This window comes from Egretta garzetta, unplaced genomic scaffold (assembly GCF_000687185.1).
Source record: "Egretta garzetta isolate BGI_Z169 unplaced genomic scaffold, ASM68718v1 scaffold51, whole genome shotgun sequence".
NCBI lineage: Eukaryota > Metazoa > Chordata > Aves > Pelecaniformes > Ardeidae > Egretta > Egretta garzetta.
In genome coordinates, this window is record NW_009258549.1 from 2,648,862 (window position 1) to 2,665,237 (window position 16,376).

General features: G+C 53.1%; 1 protein-coding gene across 1 annotated transcript; it reads right to left on the bottom strand.

The window, feature by feature from the left end:
- Positions 1–5,684: 5,684 nt before the first annotated feature.
- Positions 5,685–13,619, bottom strand: SOX10 (SRY-box transcription factor 10). Its single transcript, XM_009647838.2, has 4 exons — positions 13,424–13,619; positions 12,964–13,392; positions 6,801–7,066; positions 5,685–6,400 (listed from the first exon to the last, which is right to left on the bottom strand). Exons 2-4 carry the CDS (start codon positions 13,371–13,373, stop codon positions 5,685–5,687), a joined length of 1,392 nt encoding a protein of 463 aa, XP_009646133.1. The 5' UTR covers positions 13,374–13,392; positions 13,424–13,619.
- Between the last annotated feature and the right edge of the window lie 2,757 nt (positions 13,620–16,376).

Sequence of the window (16,376 nt, forward strand, 5' to 3'; positions counted from 1 at the left end):
TTTGTGTAAATAAATTATAAACCTCCCCATTTTAAGTTAAATGTGGTTTTTTTGTTTGTTTGTTTGTTTGTTTTCTCCCACCTTCTTTTTCATCTCAGTCCTACATGCCCAGAGAAGACTTCCTTACTTCTCTCTACCAGCTTGGTCATTATTCTTTCTGTATCATGGGCTATATTGGTAAGATTGGGGAGCCAAGTGCCATGCTTTTCTCTTGTTTTTTTCACTTGCGAAGGCCGTACCTTTTAGCTAGGCTAAAGATTGCAGTAACTTCCTCCTCTTCCAGCTGTGCTCCTCCTCAGTTATAGGACCAATAACCAGTTAAACTCCTGCTGTACAAAAATGTTCTTGCAGGTACTTCGGCTTCAGAAAGACTCCAGCCCTCCACCCCTGTCCCATCTTAAAACAGGAGTGCTGAGACACCTCCGTTGCTTCCCCCTAGACAGCTGGGCCTTTGTGCCCTGAGCAGGTTGCTGTGGAAACCCCCAATTTCCTCTCTGGCCGGGCCTGGCTGTGGGGCTTCTCAGGGGTATCGTAGAGCAGCTCTCATCAAATCACCTATTGTTTCCCTGCTCCTGCTGCTTATCAGAGGTGGGGATCCCCTTTCAGTGGCACTGCCCCAGCCGGGAGCGCAAGATCCCCATAATCATCCGTCGTTACCTACCAGATGGGAGCTATGAAGACTGGGGTGTGGATGAGTTAATTATCACAGACTGATCAGCCTCCAGCTATTGTTTTGGTTCTTTCCTTCTCCAGAGATGTTTCTATTTTTGTTTATATTTGTGTAAATAAATTATAAACCTCCCCATTTTAAGTTAAATGTGGTTTTTTTGTTTGTTTGTTTGTTTGTTTGTTTTCTCCCACCTTCTTTTTCATCTCAGTCCTACATGCCCAGAGAAGACTTCCTTACTTCTCTCTACCAGCTTGGTCATTATTCTTTCTGTATCATGGGCTATATTGGTAAGATTGGGGAGCCAAGTGCCATGCTTTTCTCTTGTTTTTTTCACTTGCGAAGGCCGTACCTTTTAGCTAGGCTAAAGATTGCAGTAACTTCCTCCTCTTCCAGCTGTGCTCCTCCTCAGTTATAGGACCAATAACCAGTTAAACTCCTGCTGTACAAAAATGTTCTTGCAGGTACTTCGGCTTCAGAAAGACTCCAGCCCTCCACCCCTGTCCCATCTTAAAACGGGAGTGCTGAGACACCTCCGTTGCTTCCCCCTAGACAGCTGGGCCTTTGTGCCCTGAGCAGGTTGCTGTGGAAACCCCCAATTTCCTCTCTGGCCGGGCCTGGCTGTGGGGCTTCTCAGGGGTATCGTAGAGCAGCTCTCATCAAATCACCTATTGTTTCCCTGCTCCTGCTGCTTATCAGAGGTGGGGATCCCCTTTCAGTGGCACTGCCCCAGCCGGAAGCGTGGTCGCCACTCGTGGTCCCACCAGTGCAGCAGTCGTAGGTTGTTGCTGCGTTTGCTCCTCTTTCAGCCGTTCTCTGATGTGCGGTTGGAACTGATGGTCCTGAGTGTGCAGGTGCTCTTCAGCCATCTCAGTTGTGCATACACTGGTGGTTCCTACAGTGGCACAACAGTAGGTAAATCCTAGAGTTCCTTTAATCTGTAGTGTGATGAAAGATCAGTCGTTTGTCCCCTTAAGGCACCTGCACTCCTGCCTCTGATGTGCAGGGAGTTTTACGCCCTCAGATCAAGAAGAGTTGGGGGGATGCTTCACAGTTTGCGGGGACCTCCAGCCAGCCAGCCACTACCTGGTTTCCGTTTCTTGATCTTCTGTGTACTCCAAGGTTCTTGCTCTGCATGAGGAAGATTGAGCTCTTGGGTAGAAAACATTGAGTCTTTCTCAATTGTCTTATTAAAAAGTGCCCATGGAATTTTTGTTTTTAAATAAAGAGAAGAAGAGGAAAGATGTGCCTATGGTTTCTGCTTTACACTGATTTTTCTCTTTATGCTGGTCCAGGAAGAATCTTTCCAGCTAGTTGGTGTTAAAGCTTGTGCTTATATATAAAGTGTGTGTTCTCTGTGCTGTATGTGTGGTCGGTGTCTGCAGATGCGAATCCATATCCCACAGGGAGTTTATATCCACCTGCCTGGGAACTCAGCTCATATAACGTAGCCATGAATGCCATTCTCTTACTGCTCCCTGTGAAAGCACCAGTCCAGCCTTCTTCTGTTGGTACGCATAGGAGGAGCTGGTTTTGGAGGCAAGAATGCAAGAGCTGAATGGATCCACGGGCAAAATCACAGGTCAAAGGGAATGTGGAGACACTTGCAGGTGTGGGAAGGGGGTTGACTGCGAGGTACACAAGTGCTTCCTGGTCCAGGCCATCCCTACCAAGAAAAGGTTAATTTGCAGCACTGTGGCCTTCAGCCTTCTCCCCCCACCCTCCATGGAATCCTTTAATCACGTTGGTGCGGTGAAATTTCAGCCCTGAAATGGTGCCTTTGTGCAATCGTTTTGGCGTCCGCCATGGAGCGCGGGGTCGTTTTCTTGTCCTTTTTTTTTCTTTTTTTTAAATGGCTTCTTTGTTCCCTACCGGACTCCCCTCCCCAGCCTTGCATCTGTATCAGATACGATTAAAGGGATAGGGAAGGATGCCGGGCCAGCTCCTGCTAGGCTGCAGGAGGAGTGGTTAACCCCTCTGTTACCAGTGGTATTCTCAGTCCTGTCTTAGTTGTGAGGACCCTTCTAGATGAGAGGAGGCATCCTTTTCCACTAAAGAACAGTAGAGGTAGAGCCCACTTGCTTTCTTAATTTACTTTTTGAAGAGCTGGAACAGGTACTTGTGTGTGTTTAAGAACTTTCTTTGCCAGATCTTCTGTTCGTCCATACCGTGTCCCTTCTCTCTCCCAGCCCTGTGATCAGCTCTCCTACCCCTAACTCCACCCTGGCTTCCTTCTTCCTCACGTGTGCTCCTGACCTGCTCAGCAGTGCAGTAGTTCCCTTCTGGACTCTTCCCACAGCCTGTAATTTGGGGTAGAGATTACTCCTCTCCAGCGAATGGCCAAAGTCCTGCTTTGCTTAGAGCTCTTTAGCTGGCATCACCATTGTCAGATCCATTAAGCCATTCTGCTGCTCATGCTCTTGGCCTTATACAGGACTTCATCTGAATAGTGCTGTGAGCTTTAAAAAGCTTTGAACGTGTTCCACAGTTCTTAGACGTCCTGCTTACCCTGCTCACCCATGAAACTCACTGGATTGATCCCATGCGTCTGCACCGAAACCTTTAGAATCAATTTGGAATTGTTGCGGACTCTGTGTTAATTGGGATCCTACCTTGCTACCATTGGCCTTGAGAGAGATTCTTAAGCAGACTGGTACCTGCTGTACACTTTCTTTCCAAACATCTTCAGATAGCCTCCCAGGACCGCACTACACCCAGGATGTCTTCTTCAACAAGTAAGAAGGTGCATACATCTATTCTCGAATGAACCCTCTCTGTGTGAGTGTGTGCATTTGTATTTAGGTTCTTGCTTGTGGAAGACGAGAGGCCAGGGGGAAGAGTTTCTGCGGAGAAACTAATGGTCGCTTCCACAATAGACAAGTTGGGGGGGGGGGGGGTGGGGATATTTGGGTGGAAGGGAGGGGGAGTTTTTTTTGAAGGTATGTCATCTGCCACCTGGTGATGAGGAACCCCACACTCCTATTCTGAAGAGTATTAACAATCACACTAAGAAATTTTTGGGTGAGGCATGTGCAAAACAGTGCTTTTCTTAATTGCACATGCTGAATCTTAGCTGAAGACCAGAGATCAGTATTACTACATTTCTCACTGAAGAAATGACTGGAGCTGATGTGTGAACAGAAGATGAGTCTCATCTCCGTGAAGGGGTCTGGTAAGCCAGTCAGAGTTCTGCCTGTGTCCTCTTCATGAGAGGCAGAGGAAGGCTGTGCACAGGATCTGTGCGGTGGTGGTGTGACCCATCATATGCTTACTGGGGGAAAAAACAGACTTTCAGGAAAGAAGTCAAAAAACCCGTGGCACATGAAAATGAAACTTTTAAGTTTATTATTCCATATGTTTAATGCAGAGTTAATGGTGCTAGGACAGCATAGAGACTGGGGAAAGGGAGGTGGGGGAGGAAGGTGCTACTTGCATAAATAAGGGGACAGGGCTGGAAGAGGTTACATGTGTACAGGGAGCAAACATTCTACATGATCTTTTCAGACACCACAAGGAGAAGTCATCCATAGCTAAGGGAGGCAGGAAGGGCATCTGACAGTCATATCAGCAGAGGGAAACAGCGGCACTGATCACAGTCCATGTTTGGTCAAAGTATGTTACCTTTCTAGACTGGAATATCCATTGGAAGGTCCCACAACATGTCTCTGCAATCAGTTGCCAAGGAGTCATCTTTTCCTGCAGTAACTTTTGTGCCAGTTCACTCCCTGGCATGACAAACCACCCCAGTCCTGGAGGTGACAAAGGAGAAGTAGGCAGACTGTCCTCAGGTGTTGGGCTGAAAAAAGGAGGTTGATCTGACTGCGAAAGCTGGTTGTTTCCAATTTGAAACCCAAGGGGAAAACGAATTCTTTTGCACCCAAATAGGCTTATTTTCTTTACAGTCTTTCAGCACTGGGTGCGTGTCTACCTTGCTTAAAGCTGCAGGAGTATCTTTCCATCTTCAGCGAAGGTAGGAGGGAGGTGTTGACTGGAAGACGTAATGAACAAATGAGCGGCGATGCACACCCCATCAGCCTGAGTTTGGAGTGGAGATTCAAAGAGAGTATTGGAATCAACTCGGGGTGTTGGTAAGTGCATAGTAGCTTTCTTGGTGCCTCTTTGTTTCAGGCAGGCACAGTCAGACATGGAAGAGCAAGGACCAAGTTTGCTCAGAGGTTGGTTGGGATACTGAAGAGATCAGAAAAGACTGAGATGCCAGAAACACCAGACATAAATGAACGATACAGAGTAATTGTAAGAAAGGAGGATTCACCCACAGCACCTTAATGATCTACCAGTCCTTCCCCACCTCTCCTACACCTCCATACATGAACATGCGTGCGCACACAGGCTATGATATGAGTAACGCTAAGACCAGCAACACGGTTCCTGAGTCCTACACGTTGTTCAGGCAAGCCTTAAAATCTCCAGAGAAGCAAGCGTAGGTTGGTCTTCCAATGGAGTTCAAGATTCATGCATGTGTGAATCTTAGGCAGGACTGCTGCACGATGCTGATCGCAGGGAAGCCGGCCATGCCGTCCTCCCTACTACTCCTCCCAGAACATGTTCACCAAGGCTGAGCAACCACCCTTCACCTGCAGCAGGTGACAAAGTGTTGGCTGTTGTCGCCTGTTGGAAACACTTGCTAACTCCCTGGAGCAGTTTGGGGAGGGGAAGGAAAGGACAGTCTCTTTCATGGTACAGTCCAGGGTGTGCACAACGAAACCCACCACGGATCAGTCACTCCATGTCTAGAATCCTCCTCATCTAGAAGGCCAATAAGGTGTCGCAAGCCAGTTGTGTGGCCTGCGTGAAATTGGTAAAGGGCAAAAGGACGAAAAACCTTCCTCTAGGCGGGTGAGCCAGCGATAGCCGGGGTCAAGAAAGGCACTTCTGTATACTCAGTGGGTTCTGGTGGCTGGATGGCACTGAGTGACCTCGGAGTTCGGAGGCTCTTCTGCCTGTGCTGATTCTTCGGAGCCTTTCCGTCGCTGCTTCGGTCACCATTCCCCATTCCCTACGGTCTGGAGAGAGTCGTATACACGGGCTGTTCCCAATGTGTGGGGCTATGGGACTGTGGCACAGAGGGTGCAGGGTCAGAGATGGCAGTGTAAAGGGGACGTTGGGAAGGTCCCATATAGGAGAAGGCAGAGTAGAGGCCAGAGGCTTGGCTGGAATGGCTGTAGTAGGGTCCCGAGGGCTGGTGGTCTGGGTAGTCAAACTGGGGCCTGGAGATGGAGGGGAAGGCCGAACCGTAGTGGGGCAGACTCAGGGATGTGTAAGCTATCTGGGAGGTGGAGGGCTGGTCGGTGTAATGACCTCCAGGGGTGGACCCCTCTGTTTTCACCTGGGCCTTGGAGTCTACCACCGATGAGGTGGCAGTGGACAAGGAGACTCCATGCTGCTTGGAGATCCAGGCAGAGTGTCCGCTGGCTGCAGCCAGGGCGCTCCCGAGGCCATAGCCAGCAGCCGCTGCTGCTGCGTAGCCCCCAACATGGCCTGGGTGGCCGGCGTGTCCGTTGGGCGGCAGGTATTGGTCGAATTCATTGACATCGAAGGTCTCCATGTTGGACATCACTTCATGGCTGATCTCCCCAATGTCCACATTGCCAAAGTCAATGTGTGGCTTTCCCCCTTCCCCCAGGGAACGCCCTTCTCGTTTGGAGTCGGCTTTGCCTGCCTGCAGCTCGGTTTTAGGGGTGGTAGGAGGTGTGGGGGGCCCATGGCTCTGACCTACAACATGAAAAACATTTTGAGGAGGAAAGAGAGAGAAGAGGTGAGTTACCGCTTTATGCCTGGGCTTTATACACACGCCAGCTCCACTCCTCCCAGTTTGCCAGCAACTGTCCAGCTGGAGACTTCAGTGGAGGGAGAGAGAAACAGCCAGCCAAAACCAAACCTTTTTGTATCGTGGAAAAAGAGGGAGGGTGCAAGGATACCCTGCCTGACCACAGGAATGCAAGTGCCCACGAAACTGGGGCACATCCCTATACTGCTGACTCCAGCAGAGTTTGGTGGGTCACGAGCAAGGTGTGAGCCACGCTGCTAAGGCTTTCACCATGATGACTTGGGGTTTTTGAGCCTCCAAGTTGGCTGCAACCTGTCAGTAGTTTCACTGAGACCTGGGACTCACCTGAGGAGTGTTCTGGGTGTCCATCGGACATGGGTGACCCTTCACCGGGATGCCTGTGATCCAGGTGGGCGTTCTTGTAGTGGGCCTGGATGGCGGCAGCCCCGCCAGCCTCCCCCTCCACCTGGCCTTCAGCCTCGCCCTGCGTGGCCTTGCCGTTTTTCCGGCGGCGAGGCTGGTACTTGTAATCAGGATGGTCCTTCTTGTGCTGCATCCTCAGCCGCTCCGCCTCTTCGATGAAGGGCCGCTTGTCGCTTTCATTCAACAGCCTGCAGAGGCCAAGGTGGTAAAGAAGAGAAGAGGGGAAGGAAAGGGGCAGGTACGTCAGAAAAAAAACCCTAAAACACCTATACACAGCCTCGTGGGACACAGCATGTAAATCCAGATGTCCAGGTGTTGCCCCGTGGCCATTGAGGGCATTTCCCAGAGCAACAAGGGAGAGCTTGGTAGCATTTCAGTGGAGACAGCCATGTCTTCCTCCTCCTCGTTAATTAGTAAGCCTTGACACTGGTTGGTGGCAGCGTTGGGTCCCCCCTTCCCCAGCTGCGTGATGTTTCTCACCTCAGTGGGTTCAACACCCTCTCTTAGATGCCCAAAGGCAAAGCACAGCCTTTCAGAGCCAAGTGAAATAAAGCTGGACAAGCTGCTTTCAAAGACTTTGGGCAAATTAAGGGCAGTTGGGATCATCCTTCGGACTAAGGCAGTGTGGCACACCCTTGCTGCATGTAGGGCTGCCCCCCGCATGCCTCTTGCTCTTCCCCAGACTATTTATTCCAGTTTAACCCCCCACCCTTCTATAGGCTCTGCTCCAAGTTTAAGGCTCTACTGAGCACAAATGGCAGCAATTGGTATTGGCTCCGCAGTACCCATGTTGCTGCGTGGAGCTTGCTGGGCCTTTAAGCATCTTGCAATATCCCAGAAGGAAATCAAAGAAAATTTCCAAGTGGGGAAACAGCATATTCTGCTATTCCTGGCGCTCCTGCTCACCTTAGACATGGATAATGCAAAAGGCTGAAGCACGAAGGACCAGCCATTCTTGAACTTAGCTGAGCAGTTGTAAAAAATTCAGCTGCTACGTTGCTAGCCTTGTAGAAATAGATGAGCTTTGGTCTCTGGATGAAAGGCGCTGCAGAAATGCAAGCTCCTTCTCTGTGTTCCTGCCAGATCACGGGCTGCTCTACTTAAGCCAGGCTCTCCGAGGAAATGGTGAAATGTGCGGGCAGGGTGGCTCAGAGCACTCGGAGGTGAGATCAACCTCGTTGCTCAAGCCCTTAGCAGTGTCTTGGCTGGAAGCACTTCAGTTTTGGTTTATGATTTTTCCTCTCAAATATTCTTGTGACTCAAGGTCATCCTGCTTCCAACGAGAAACCAGTGCCCTCAAGAAGGGACCAGGCTTCCCGTGACTTGCAAAGCCAACAGCCATTAGGAATGACCGGGCTCGCAAATGGCAAAAAATACTCCATTTATGAGATGCCCACGCCTTTTTCTCCCCAACAAAGGAAATACCTGGGGATGGGGCTGTGCCAGCACCTTGGTACCCCCGAAGCCCTTAGCACTAAAATGTGACCAATTCTGTTAAGCTGGAGGCACTGAGGGGGATACAAAGGCCAGAACCGGCCTGAAAAACTGAGGATGAAGAGGCGTGGCCCAAAGAGCACAGAGAGAAAAACCTGGCGGGGGATCGAAGGGGTTGCCAGCAGGTAATGGGAGGGTTCCCGTGGGGAATGGGGTTCCTAAGCACCCCATTTCCCCCTGCTCCTTGTGCATCCCCTCGGCCGGCAGCCAGAGGGTGTGGTGGCACGGGCTGGAGCCCGTTTTCGGTGCTGACCTGGGTTCACTCCAGGCAGCCTGAGCAGGTCGCGGCTGCACACCGCATTCCTCCACTGCCTTAATCCCGGAGATTAAAGCAACTGAGCCACCGTGAATCCAACACCAGCTTTCCTGTCTCCCTCCTGCCACCGTACACCACGTTCACACATCCCAGAGGGCTCTGATCCCTCAGCCTGCACTGCTCCAGATGGCTCTCCAAGGGGTCCAAAGGGACATCATGGCCAAGCCTTGTAGGCATTGTGGACTGGAAGGTGACCTTGCCTTGGCAACACCTCCATCCTTGCAGAATGCCCCATCTCCACAGGAGATGGAGAACAGAGGCAAAGCCTGCAGCCTTGCAACCCAGGACACTTCACTACAAGGCAGCCAGGCTCTGGTGTCCCTGCGCTCCCAGCCCAGATGGTGCTAAACGGAACAAGATGCTGTGGCTGGGAATGAAAGGTCCCTTTCCATGTGGGCACTTCTCGGAGCGAGAGGGCTGTAGGCTGTGCAGCCAGCTTTGATCTGCAGGGCACACTGCACGCTGAGCTCAGAGCAGAGCCTCCCATGGAGACCGAAGCTCAGCCTCCCTGATCCGTCTCGTGGATGGCGTGAACCAGAGCTGCTCAAGGCTGTGTAGGAGTCAGATCCCTGCCCTTTGAGCTATGCCCGAGTGCCTCACCTCCTCGCCTCTTGACCGCAGCCCACAGGCAGTGCCACCAGCAGGACAGCAGCAAGCCCACTCCCCGTGTCTTTGCCTTCTTTCCAAGGCTGCCTGCTCCCTCCTTCTGGGATCAGAGCTCAAATCGGCTTTAGCAAAGTGAAACTGGTGCGAGCAGGCAAAGGCCAGGAGATTTGGGGGGATTTGTATTTCACTTGCTTCCTGCCCTCCCCCTCCTGACCCCCACGCTCCCCAGGCCATAATGCAAAGGAATCTCGCATGGGCAGAGAAGTTATGGATCACAGAGCAAAGCCCTTCATGGGGCTTAACCGAGCCCTCCCCACCCTCCCCGACACCAAATGCTCACCCCCGAGCCGAGGGGAGAGGGGCAAGCATCCAGCGCCCCGCTCCGGGAGGAGAAAGAAGGGCTAAAATCTTTCTGCCCGCCTCTTGCAGCCTCCCCATCTGCCGCGATGGGGCTGGGCATCGGGGCTGGTGCAAGGCGAGGGCTGGCTGGCAGCAGAAAGCAGCCGGGCGGGCTCTGCTACACGTCCACAGCCTCGGATTTGGTGGGCATGACCCTGTTCCCTGGGTGCTGCCACCCCCATGCAAAGATCCTTCCATCGGGTCCCCTCGCTCCTCCCTACCGAGCCTTCCTCCCCTTGTTCCCAAGCCTCCCTTGTTTTCGGCCCTGGAGGTGGTGCTGGCTGGCATTTTGGCTGAGAGTCATGCCGACATTTTCAGCCGCTGGCCTCCATTTCAGAGCTGCTCCCTGTCCCACCCCGGGGAAGGAAAGCAGCCAAGGCAAGATTTCATGACCATGAAGTACAGGAACCCTCCTTTCTTCTTTTTTAGTACATTGGGTTTGTCACCTGCACCCCTCACACACCCTAAGTGGGTACAGACCGGGGGAGGTGGATGAGGCCACGAGCTCTCTGGCACCGCTCTTGGGGCCGGGTGGGTAGCACAGCCATCGGGGCATGTCCTGCAGCTCTTTCCAACAAGGGCTGGGGCCTGTGGAGGACATGGCAGTGGGACAGAGCCGGAGCAAATGCTGGGCTTAAAAAAAAAAGCTCAGGCCATTAAAGCCCATTTTGCAGAGGAGTACATAGGATGGCACTGAGGTTTATCACTCAATCTGCTAGCTGCCTTTCAAGAAGATTTCCCAGCCTCTGCCATCCCCACCCAGCGCCGATCGCTGGGGACACGCTGAGTTCAATGGCGGTTTGCAGGCAGTCTCCATGCTCACCAGCGCTCGTCTCTCTGCCTAACGTGCCCTTTATCTGCATCAGCTCAGAGCAGCCCACATGGAAATATGTCACCCACATTCTCCAAAGTGACTAGCGATGTAGGCTGTAGGGTTTGGGTGGCCACCTTGTAAGGGTGGGGATACGCGACCAGCCAGGGCCCTTTGCAGGGACCCTCGCCAAATCTTTGAGACTAAGCTGTCCAGAGCAAAACTCGGCTGCTTGCAGTTGTACTGACGGGTAGGAGCTATGCCCTGGGGACAGCGTAGATGAGGGCAGTGGGAAACTCAGTGGAGGAAGATCCAGCTGTACGGTGGCTGGAAGGCAAGGCTCAGGGCTACTACCCTGGTAACTTTTGGACCACATCCCCTGGAGTTCTGTGGGCTGATATTTTCCCCCAGCCTCACAGAAAGACGTGGTCCTACCCAGGCCAGACACCGACTGCACCCATAACCCATCTTATGCTGCTGTATGATCCCCACAGGGGCTGACGTGGCTCAGAGAGCCACAGCCTGCACTTGGGACACTCAGAGAGGAGACATGTTCAAGCAAAGCAGCCGGGTGGCAAACCCAGCAGCATGCAACAACCCCGGGCCTCATCGCGAAAGCTCTCCTGCCTGACCCACGCTCCCTGGCCACGCGGTGCCCTACGAAACACCTAGGGACCTGGACCATTGTCTGGCAGCAGCGCCCCCCTGCTCCAAGTCTCATGCGGCCGGCGGTGGGAGCCGTGCCCTTGGGAGTGGGGAGGCAGTTGGGTGCATGAATGTGGCCATGGGCTGGGATCTGTGTCTCTCTGTGCTCTGAATACAGTATCTACAGGGGGTTTCACTGCTCTGCTATATTTTCAAGGGAAATGAAGTGTCCGGAGGGAGGTCGTTGCTCTAAAATCTGGCAATATCTTGCAATAAAGGAACGATACCTTAAAATAACACTTTGGGAACAAAAGAGGTGGGTTCCCCCCACCCCTTCCAGCATAGGTTCACAGTCCGGAGTCTGGCAGCAGAGCCCCAGGCGGGAGCAAGTGCCATGGTAAAGGGAAGGGAAGGCAGCGGGGAACAAAGCGGGAAAGGATATCAGATGAGACATCTGCAATCACGCCCTGCTTTCGACTTCCCAAAGAAATCCCTTTGCTGGGCTTACACTAAACACCGGCACGGCAGGGTAAACGGGCTGATGTAGCAGGGGGAGAAGCTGATGCCCGCAGGCTTGGTGGCTTGAAGCCAGGAGGAGACCTGGGCATCAGCTGCTGGATGGGGTGTGTTTTGCTTCTGCTTGGAAAAACGTCTCTTGGCCCACCCAAGGTTGAGGGCTACCTCTACGATATGCCATCAAGGCAGGAGAGGGAACGAGAGTGACCTTTTGCATGAGCCTTGGTTTGCGTTGGTTGGTGCAAAGCGAGCGGGGGGTCAGTGCTGGGGACTTGTGGCAGAAAGTGTTTGTAACAGGTTGATGGGGTTATCGGCAGAGACCGCCAGGTGGGAAATAGGTGGCAGGGCCAGCCTGATGAGCTTGGCTTGGGCACGATGGCTCTCTGTATACCCACAGGCCAGCTGCAATGAGGGCAGCCCATCGGTCTGCTAGGGGAAGGAGGAGTGGGTTGGGGAGGGTACATAAAGGACTCAGTGATCTGCATGAAGCCAAAATGAAAATGGGCGCAACAAACTGGTGAGGCCAGAAGGACGAGCATGTGTGTGCCAGCGAGAAGGGAGGACATCTCTCTGGGTGCAAAGGGAGATGGGGCTGGTTGGAGCCAGCGTGGTGCAAGAAACCCTGCTAAGGCTGGGACAGTTGCAAGTCTCTTCCTTTCTGCTAAGCCTCAGCCCTCCTTTCTAGCAGGTTCCCTCCTTGTCCATCTCACCGCACCTGCATGCCCTGCCAGAACTGGGACTGTCCTGGGAAGGATGGGTGAGGGATTCCAACCGCCTGGCTCCCTTCCTCTGACCTTCCTCCTCAGCCATAACTTAGTTTCCCACTCGCTCTGAGGCACTGCCCTGAAAATAACCCCTGTTGGCTTGAGGCAGTCACCAGTGAGTCACGCTGGATGGGGCTCAGCCTGGTTCCTGCTAGTGCACAACTTGGCCCAACAGAGAGGGTGAGCCAAGAAAACAAGATGTCCCCTGGCAGTCAAGCGGGAGAGAACCAGGACGAGAGTGTCCTGGTCAGGAACAACAGGTGAAGTTAATGGGAAACATGTGATAGGGGCTGCTGCCCAGGATGAAGGTGAGCTCTGCTGAGGAAACCTTCACTACATCCAACTACCATGCTTGCCCCGGTCACCGACAGTGCCTCGCCTTCTGTGAGGGGGCTCCCTGCAGGGAAGAAGTCCCCTCAAGGGACATCCCTTCCATCCCACAAACTCTTCATCCTTCCACCTGACCACAGAGTCCTCTTCAGGACACCTCCAGACCTCAGACCTCACACCCCCCTTCTGCCCGCCCGCTCTTACCTCCAGAGCTTCCCCAAGGTCTTACTGAGCTCGGCATTGTGGAGGTGAGGGTACTGGTCAGCCAGTTTCCTCCGGGCAGCCTGTGCCCAGACCATGAAGGCATTCATGGGCCGCTTGACGTGGGGTTTGCTCTTGTTACTTCCATTGACCCGGACGGGCATGGGTACCAGGGTCCAGTCATAACCGCTCAGCACCTGGCTGACGGCCTCGCGGATGCACACCGGGAATTTGTCGTCGTCCGCCTCCGAGTCTTGCTGTTCCTTCTTGACCTTCCCCATCTCCCCGTTCCCAGAGCTGGTGAGGTGCGGGGAGTTGTCTGATGCCATGGAGGGTCCTGGCGAGAGGCAGTGGTGGTCTTCAGAGCCCACCGGGCTCATCTCCACCTCCGAAAGGTCTTGGTCGTCAGCCATTGTTGCTCTTGAGCCCTCTCTCTCTTCCTTCTCGGTGTCCTTCTTCTCACTGGGGAGGGCAGAAGACAAAAGCAAAGGAAAGAAAGGAAAGAGAGGGGAAAAAGAGAGAAAAGGAGAAGCAACCACCAAATCTGAAAAGGACTCCAAAGTCTCTGAAGCGCTGACCACGAGACAGGGGCCACTCAATAAAAGCGCAAGCAAAGCAATTGCCGTGCACACCGCAAAACTCATGATCGATGGGGGTGGATTGGGGCCCCTGATTAATTGGGATATCGCTTCCTATCTCTGCAATTGTCAGGAGCTGACATATCTGGAGGGGTCTGTGGCAAGAGGGATAAGAGGGGCTGGGGACCTGAAAGAGAGCGGCATGGACCATCCTATCCAGACGCAGCTCCCCAGGGGGATTGGGATGGAGGGCATGGCCACAAAACTTGTGTGGGGAAATGCCCCTTTCTTTTGAAGACAGACAGTGAAATGCCAGCATGGTGCCTGGGGGGAGGCATGGGGAGGGAGCACTAGAACCGTATTGATAAAACAGAGGGACCTATATCCCGGCTACCATGGAGGCTGAGCAGGCGGCACCACCAGGCAGGGAACCAGCCCGGGCCCCGGGTCTGCACCCGGAGACCCTGATCCCGGCTGTGGGAAAGCGCCTCTGCGGGGACACCCCATCCCTCACCTTCGTCTCATAAACCAAAGACTTAAAATGCATCTACATTGCATCCCCCCCGCCCCCGCCCATCTATGTGTATGTATGCATATACATATTCGCATTTTATATATATATACACACACATACAGATACAGATACAAAGACAAACGAAGTCTAACTTTGAGACAAGCCAAGGCTTTGGGTTGCCTGCCCCACACACTCCTCCTCTCTCCTTCAGTCTCGCAGTCACCTCTAGAAGTCCCGGCTGCCATGCAGCAGTTCCCCCCTTGGAGAAAGAAACACTCTAAAAATAAAGGCCTCTCTATCCCCCCCATCCAGAAAGACAAAAAAGAAGAGAGAAATTAGAAAAAAAGAAGTGAGAGAAAAGCATGCCTCTGGCTTAGCTGAAAAAAAGCCAACTCAGAGCAAGGGCTGTGATCCCTCCAGTTTCAGAGGGCAACGCAGACCCTCGCCAGTGAAATCAAAAAAAGTAAGAGAAAGTAAGGGGGGAAAAGCACAAGCGAACGTGCGTGCGCGCGAGAGCAAGCTCAGGTAGGAAAACTTACGTTGCTGGCTGGCGTGCCAGGCAGATCCTGCGAGGGCTGTGATTTGTATCCCAATAGCCCCCCTGGTCTCCCTCCCAGCCCCGGCAGCGTCGGGGCGCGCGGTGCAGGGAGGCTCTCAGGCGAGTGCCATTCCTAGAGGGAGGCTTGGTTTTTACTAATACCCCAGCTGGATGTCTCTAGCTGGCTTTGCTGCTTAGCACCGGGGGAGGGAAGGGCGGAAGGTGGAGCCAAGCACTCCTCAGAGCCAGAATACAGTCAGTCGGGGACGGCGGGGAGGGGACGCAGGCAGCCCCCCACCCCACCTCGGCCGCCGGCACGTTCCCTGCTTTCCCCCGGTGCCGGCTTCTTCACGAGAGCTGCCAGCCTTGGGCTGCTCTCAGCGGCGTGGCCGCTCCAGAGATGGTGCTGAAGGATTCAACCCTGGGGGGTTTGGGGTGGTGGGGTGCTGGAAGGGGTCTTTGAGGAGATGGGTGTGCACCTCAGGACTGGGTTCCCCCTCCTTCCCCCTGCTAGCACGGTTGCTCCTGCTGGGTCTGGTGCCCTCCATGTACCAAATGAGTCCCTGATCCCCGTCACAGAGTCTCGCAGGGACCCTGCTGTCCTGCAACAAGTTGGCCCAGGACCCTGGGGTCAAGATGCTGCCAAAAGGGCATCCTCATTCAGACCTGAGTCTGCGGGATGGGGAAGGGAATGCAGGAGGTCAGGGGCATCCCGAGGATAGAGGACATCAGGTCCAGGGAAAATACTGTGCTGCTGGACAATAGATACCAGCTTGAACCTTCTTAGGACTTTTGCACCCTAGGGATGGGCTTGTCACAACATGTTCATCTCTGTGGGGTCCTGCCAAGACAAGCAGGCTTTGCTTCCACTGACATGCTGAATTGCTCCTGAAGGCAAACGTGGGGTCTTTCACAAGGAAAGGGAGGTCTTGTGACAAGAAGGACTCTCTCACACTCACTCACCCTCATCCTTGCTGCTTGTGCACTGGGACACGTAGGGGATCTCAGTACTCAATGCGTTAGGATGTTTTCCATCACATCTTCCATTTTCTAGCTCGCTTTACTTCCCAGATGCCTCTGGTAGTTGGCTTCTTCAGTTTCCTTTGTCACCAGGGCTGGTATAGATCAACAGCAACCCTGTAATCATGAGAGGTCACACACAAAATATTTGGATCCTCCCAGGTCCTCCTCAGTTAGCAATGAGATAAACCTAGCTCCTGCCCCAGCTCCTTGCTGGAGAGCCAACCTGAACATGCTTCAATGCTAAGTCAGAAAATACGGAGAGATGAATGGATGTAACCCAGGGAACCAGTTTCAAGGGATTTCAAAAACATTTTTGACTCCTGTAGCAGATATTCACTCTCCAGAAACTTTGTGTTAGAAAGACTCAGAAAAACCACTGTCTGGCACCACATGAAGCATAAGGGAACCAGTCCCAAGGATGGTTCTGAGCACCTGAGCTAAAGCCCTCAGAGCAAACTTGTGGGACTGGTGGCTGCACTTGCAGACCTGGCTGACAGCATGGGGCCATTTCCCTCCATGTCTGCCGTTATCTGGAGTAACTAAAGCTCTGAAACCATAGGGTGGCTGCAGGGAAAACCTCACCGGAGGCCAGGGAGAAGTCTTTGCTGAACATTGCTGGGAGGGGGAACGGCTGCGCACCATGGGCATCAAGCAGGCAGAAGTGCTTAAAAGTGCCTCTTGCGTCCCTCAAAAAAACCTCTCAGGGGATCATCTCCTACCTTTCTTCTCTTTGACATTACCTACCCCAGAAAAAAGATGGGCT

Excerpts from the sequence above, each read along its gene's own strand:
- SOX10 (XM_009647838.2), bottom strand. The coding sequence starts at position 13,373 with ATGGCTGACGACCAAGACCTTTCGGAGGTGGAGATGAGCCCGGTGGGC. Across the intron at positions 7,067-12,963 it reads ACCTTGGGGAAGCTCTGGAG|GCTGTTGAATGAAAGCGACA; the intron begins GTAAGAGCGGGC and ends TGGCCTCTGCAG. Across the intron at positions 6,401-6,800 it reads ACACCCAGAACACTCCTCAG|GTCAGAGCCATGGGCCCCCC; the intron begins GTGAGTCCCAGG and ends TTCATGTTGTAG.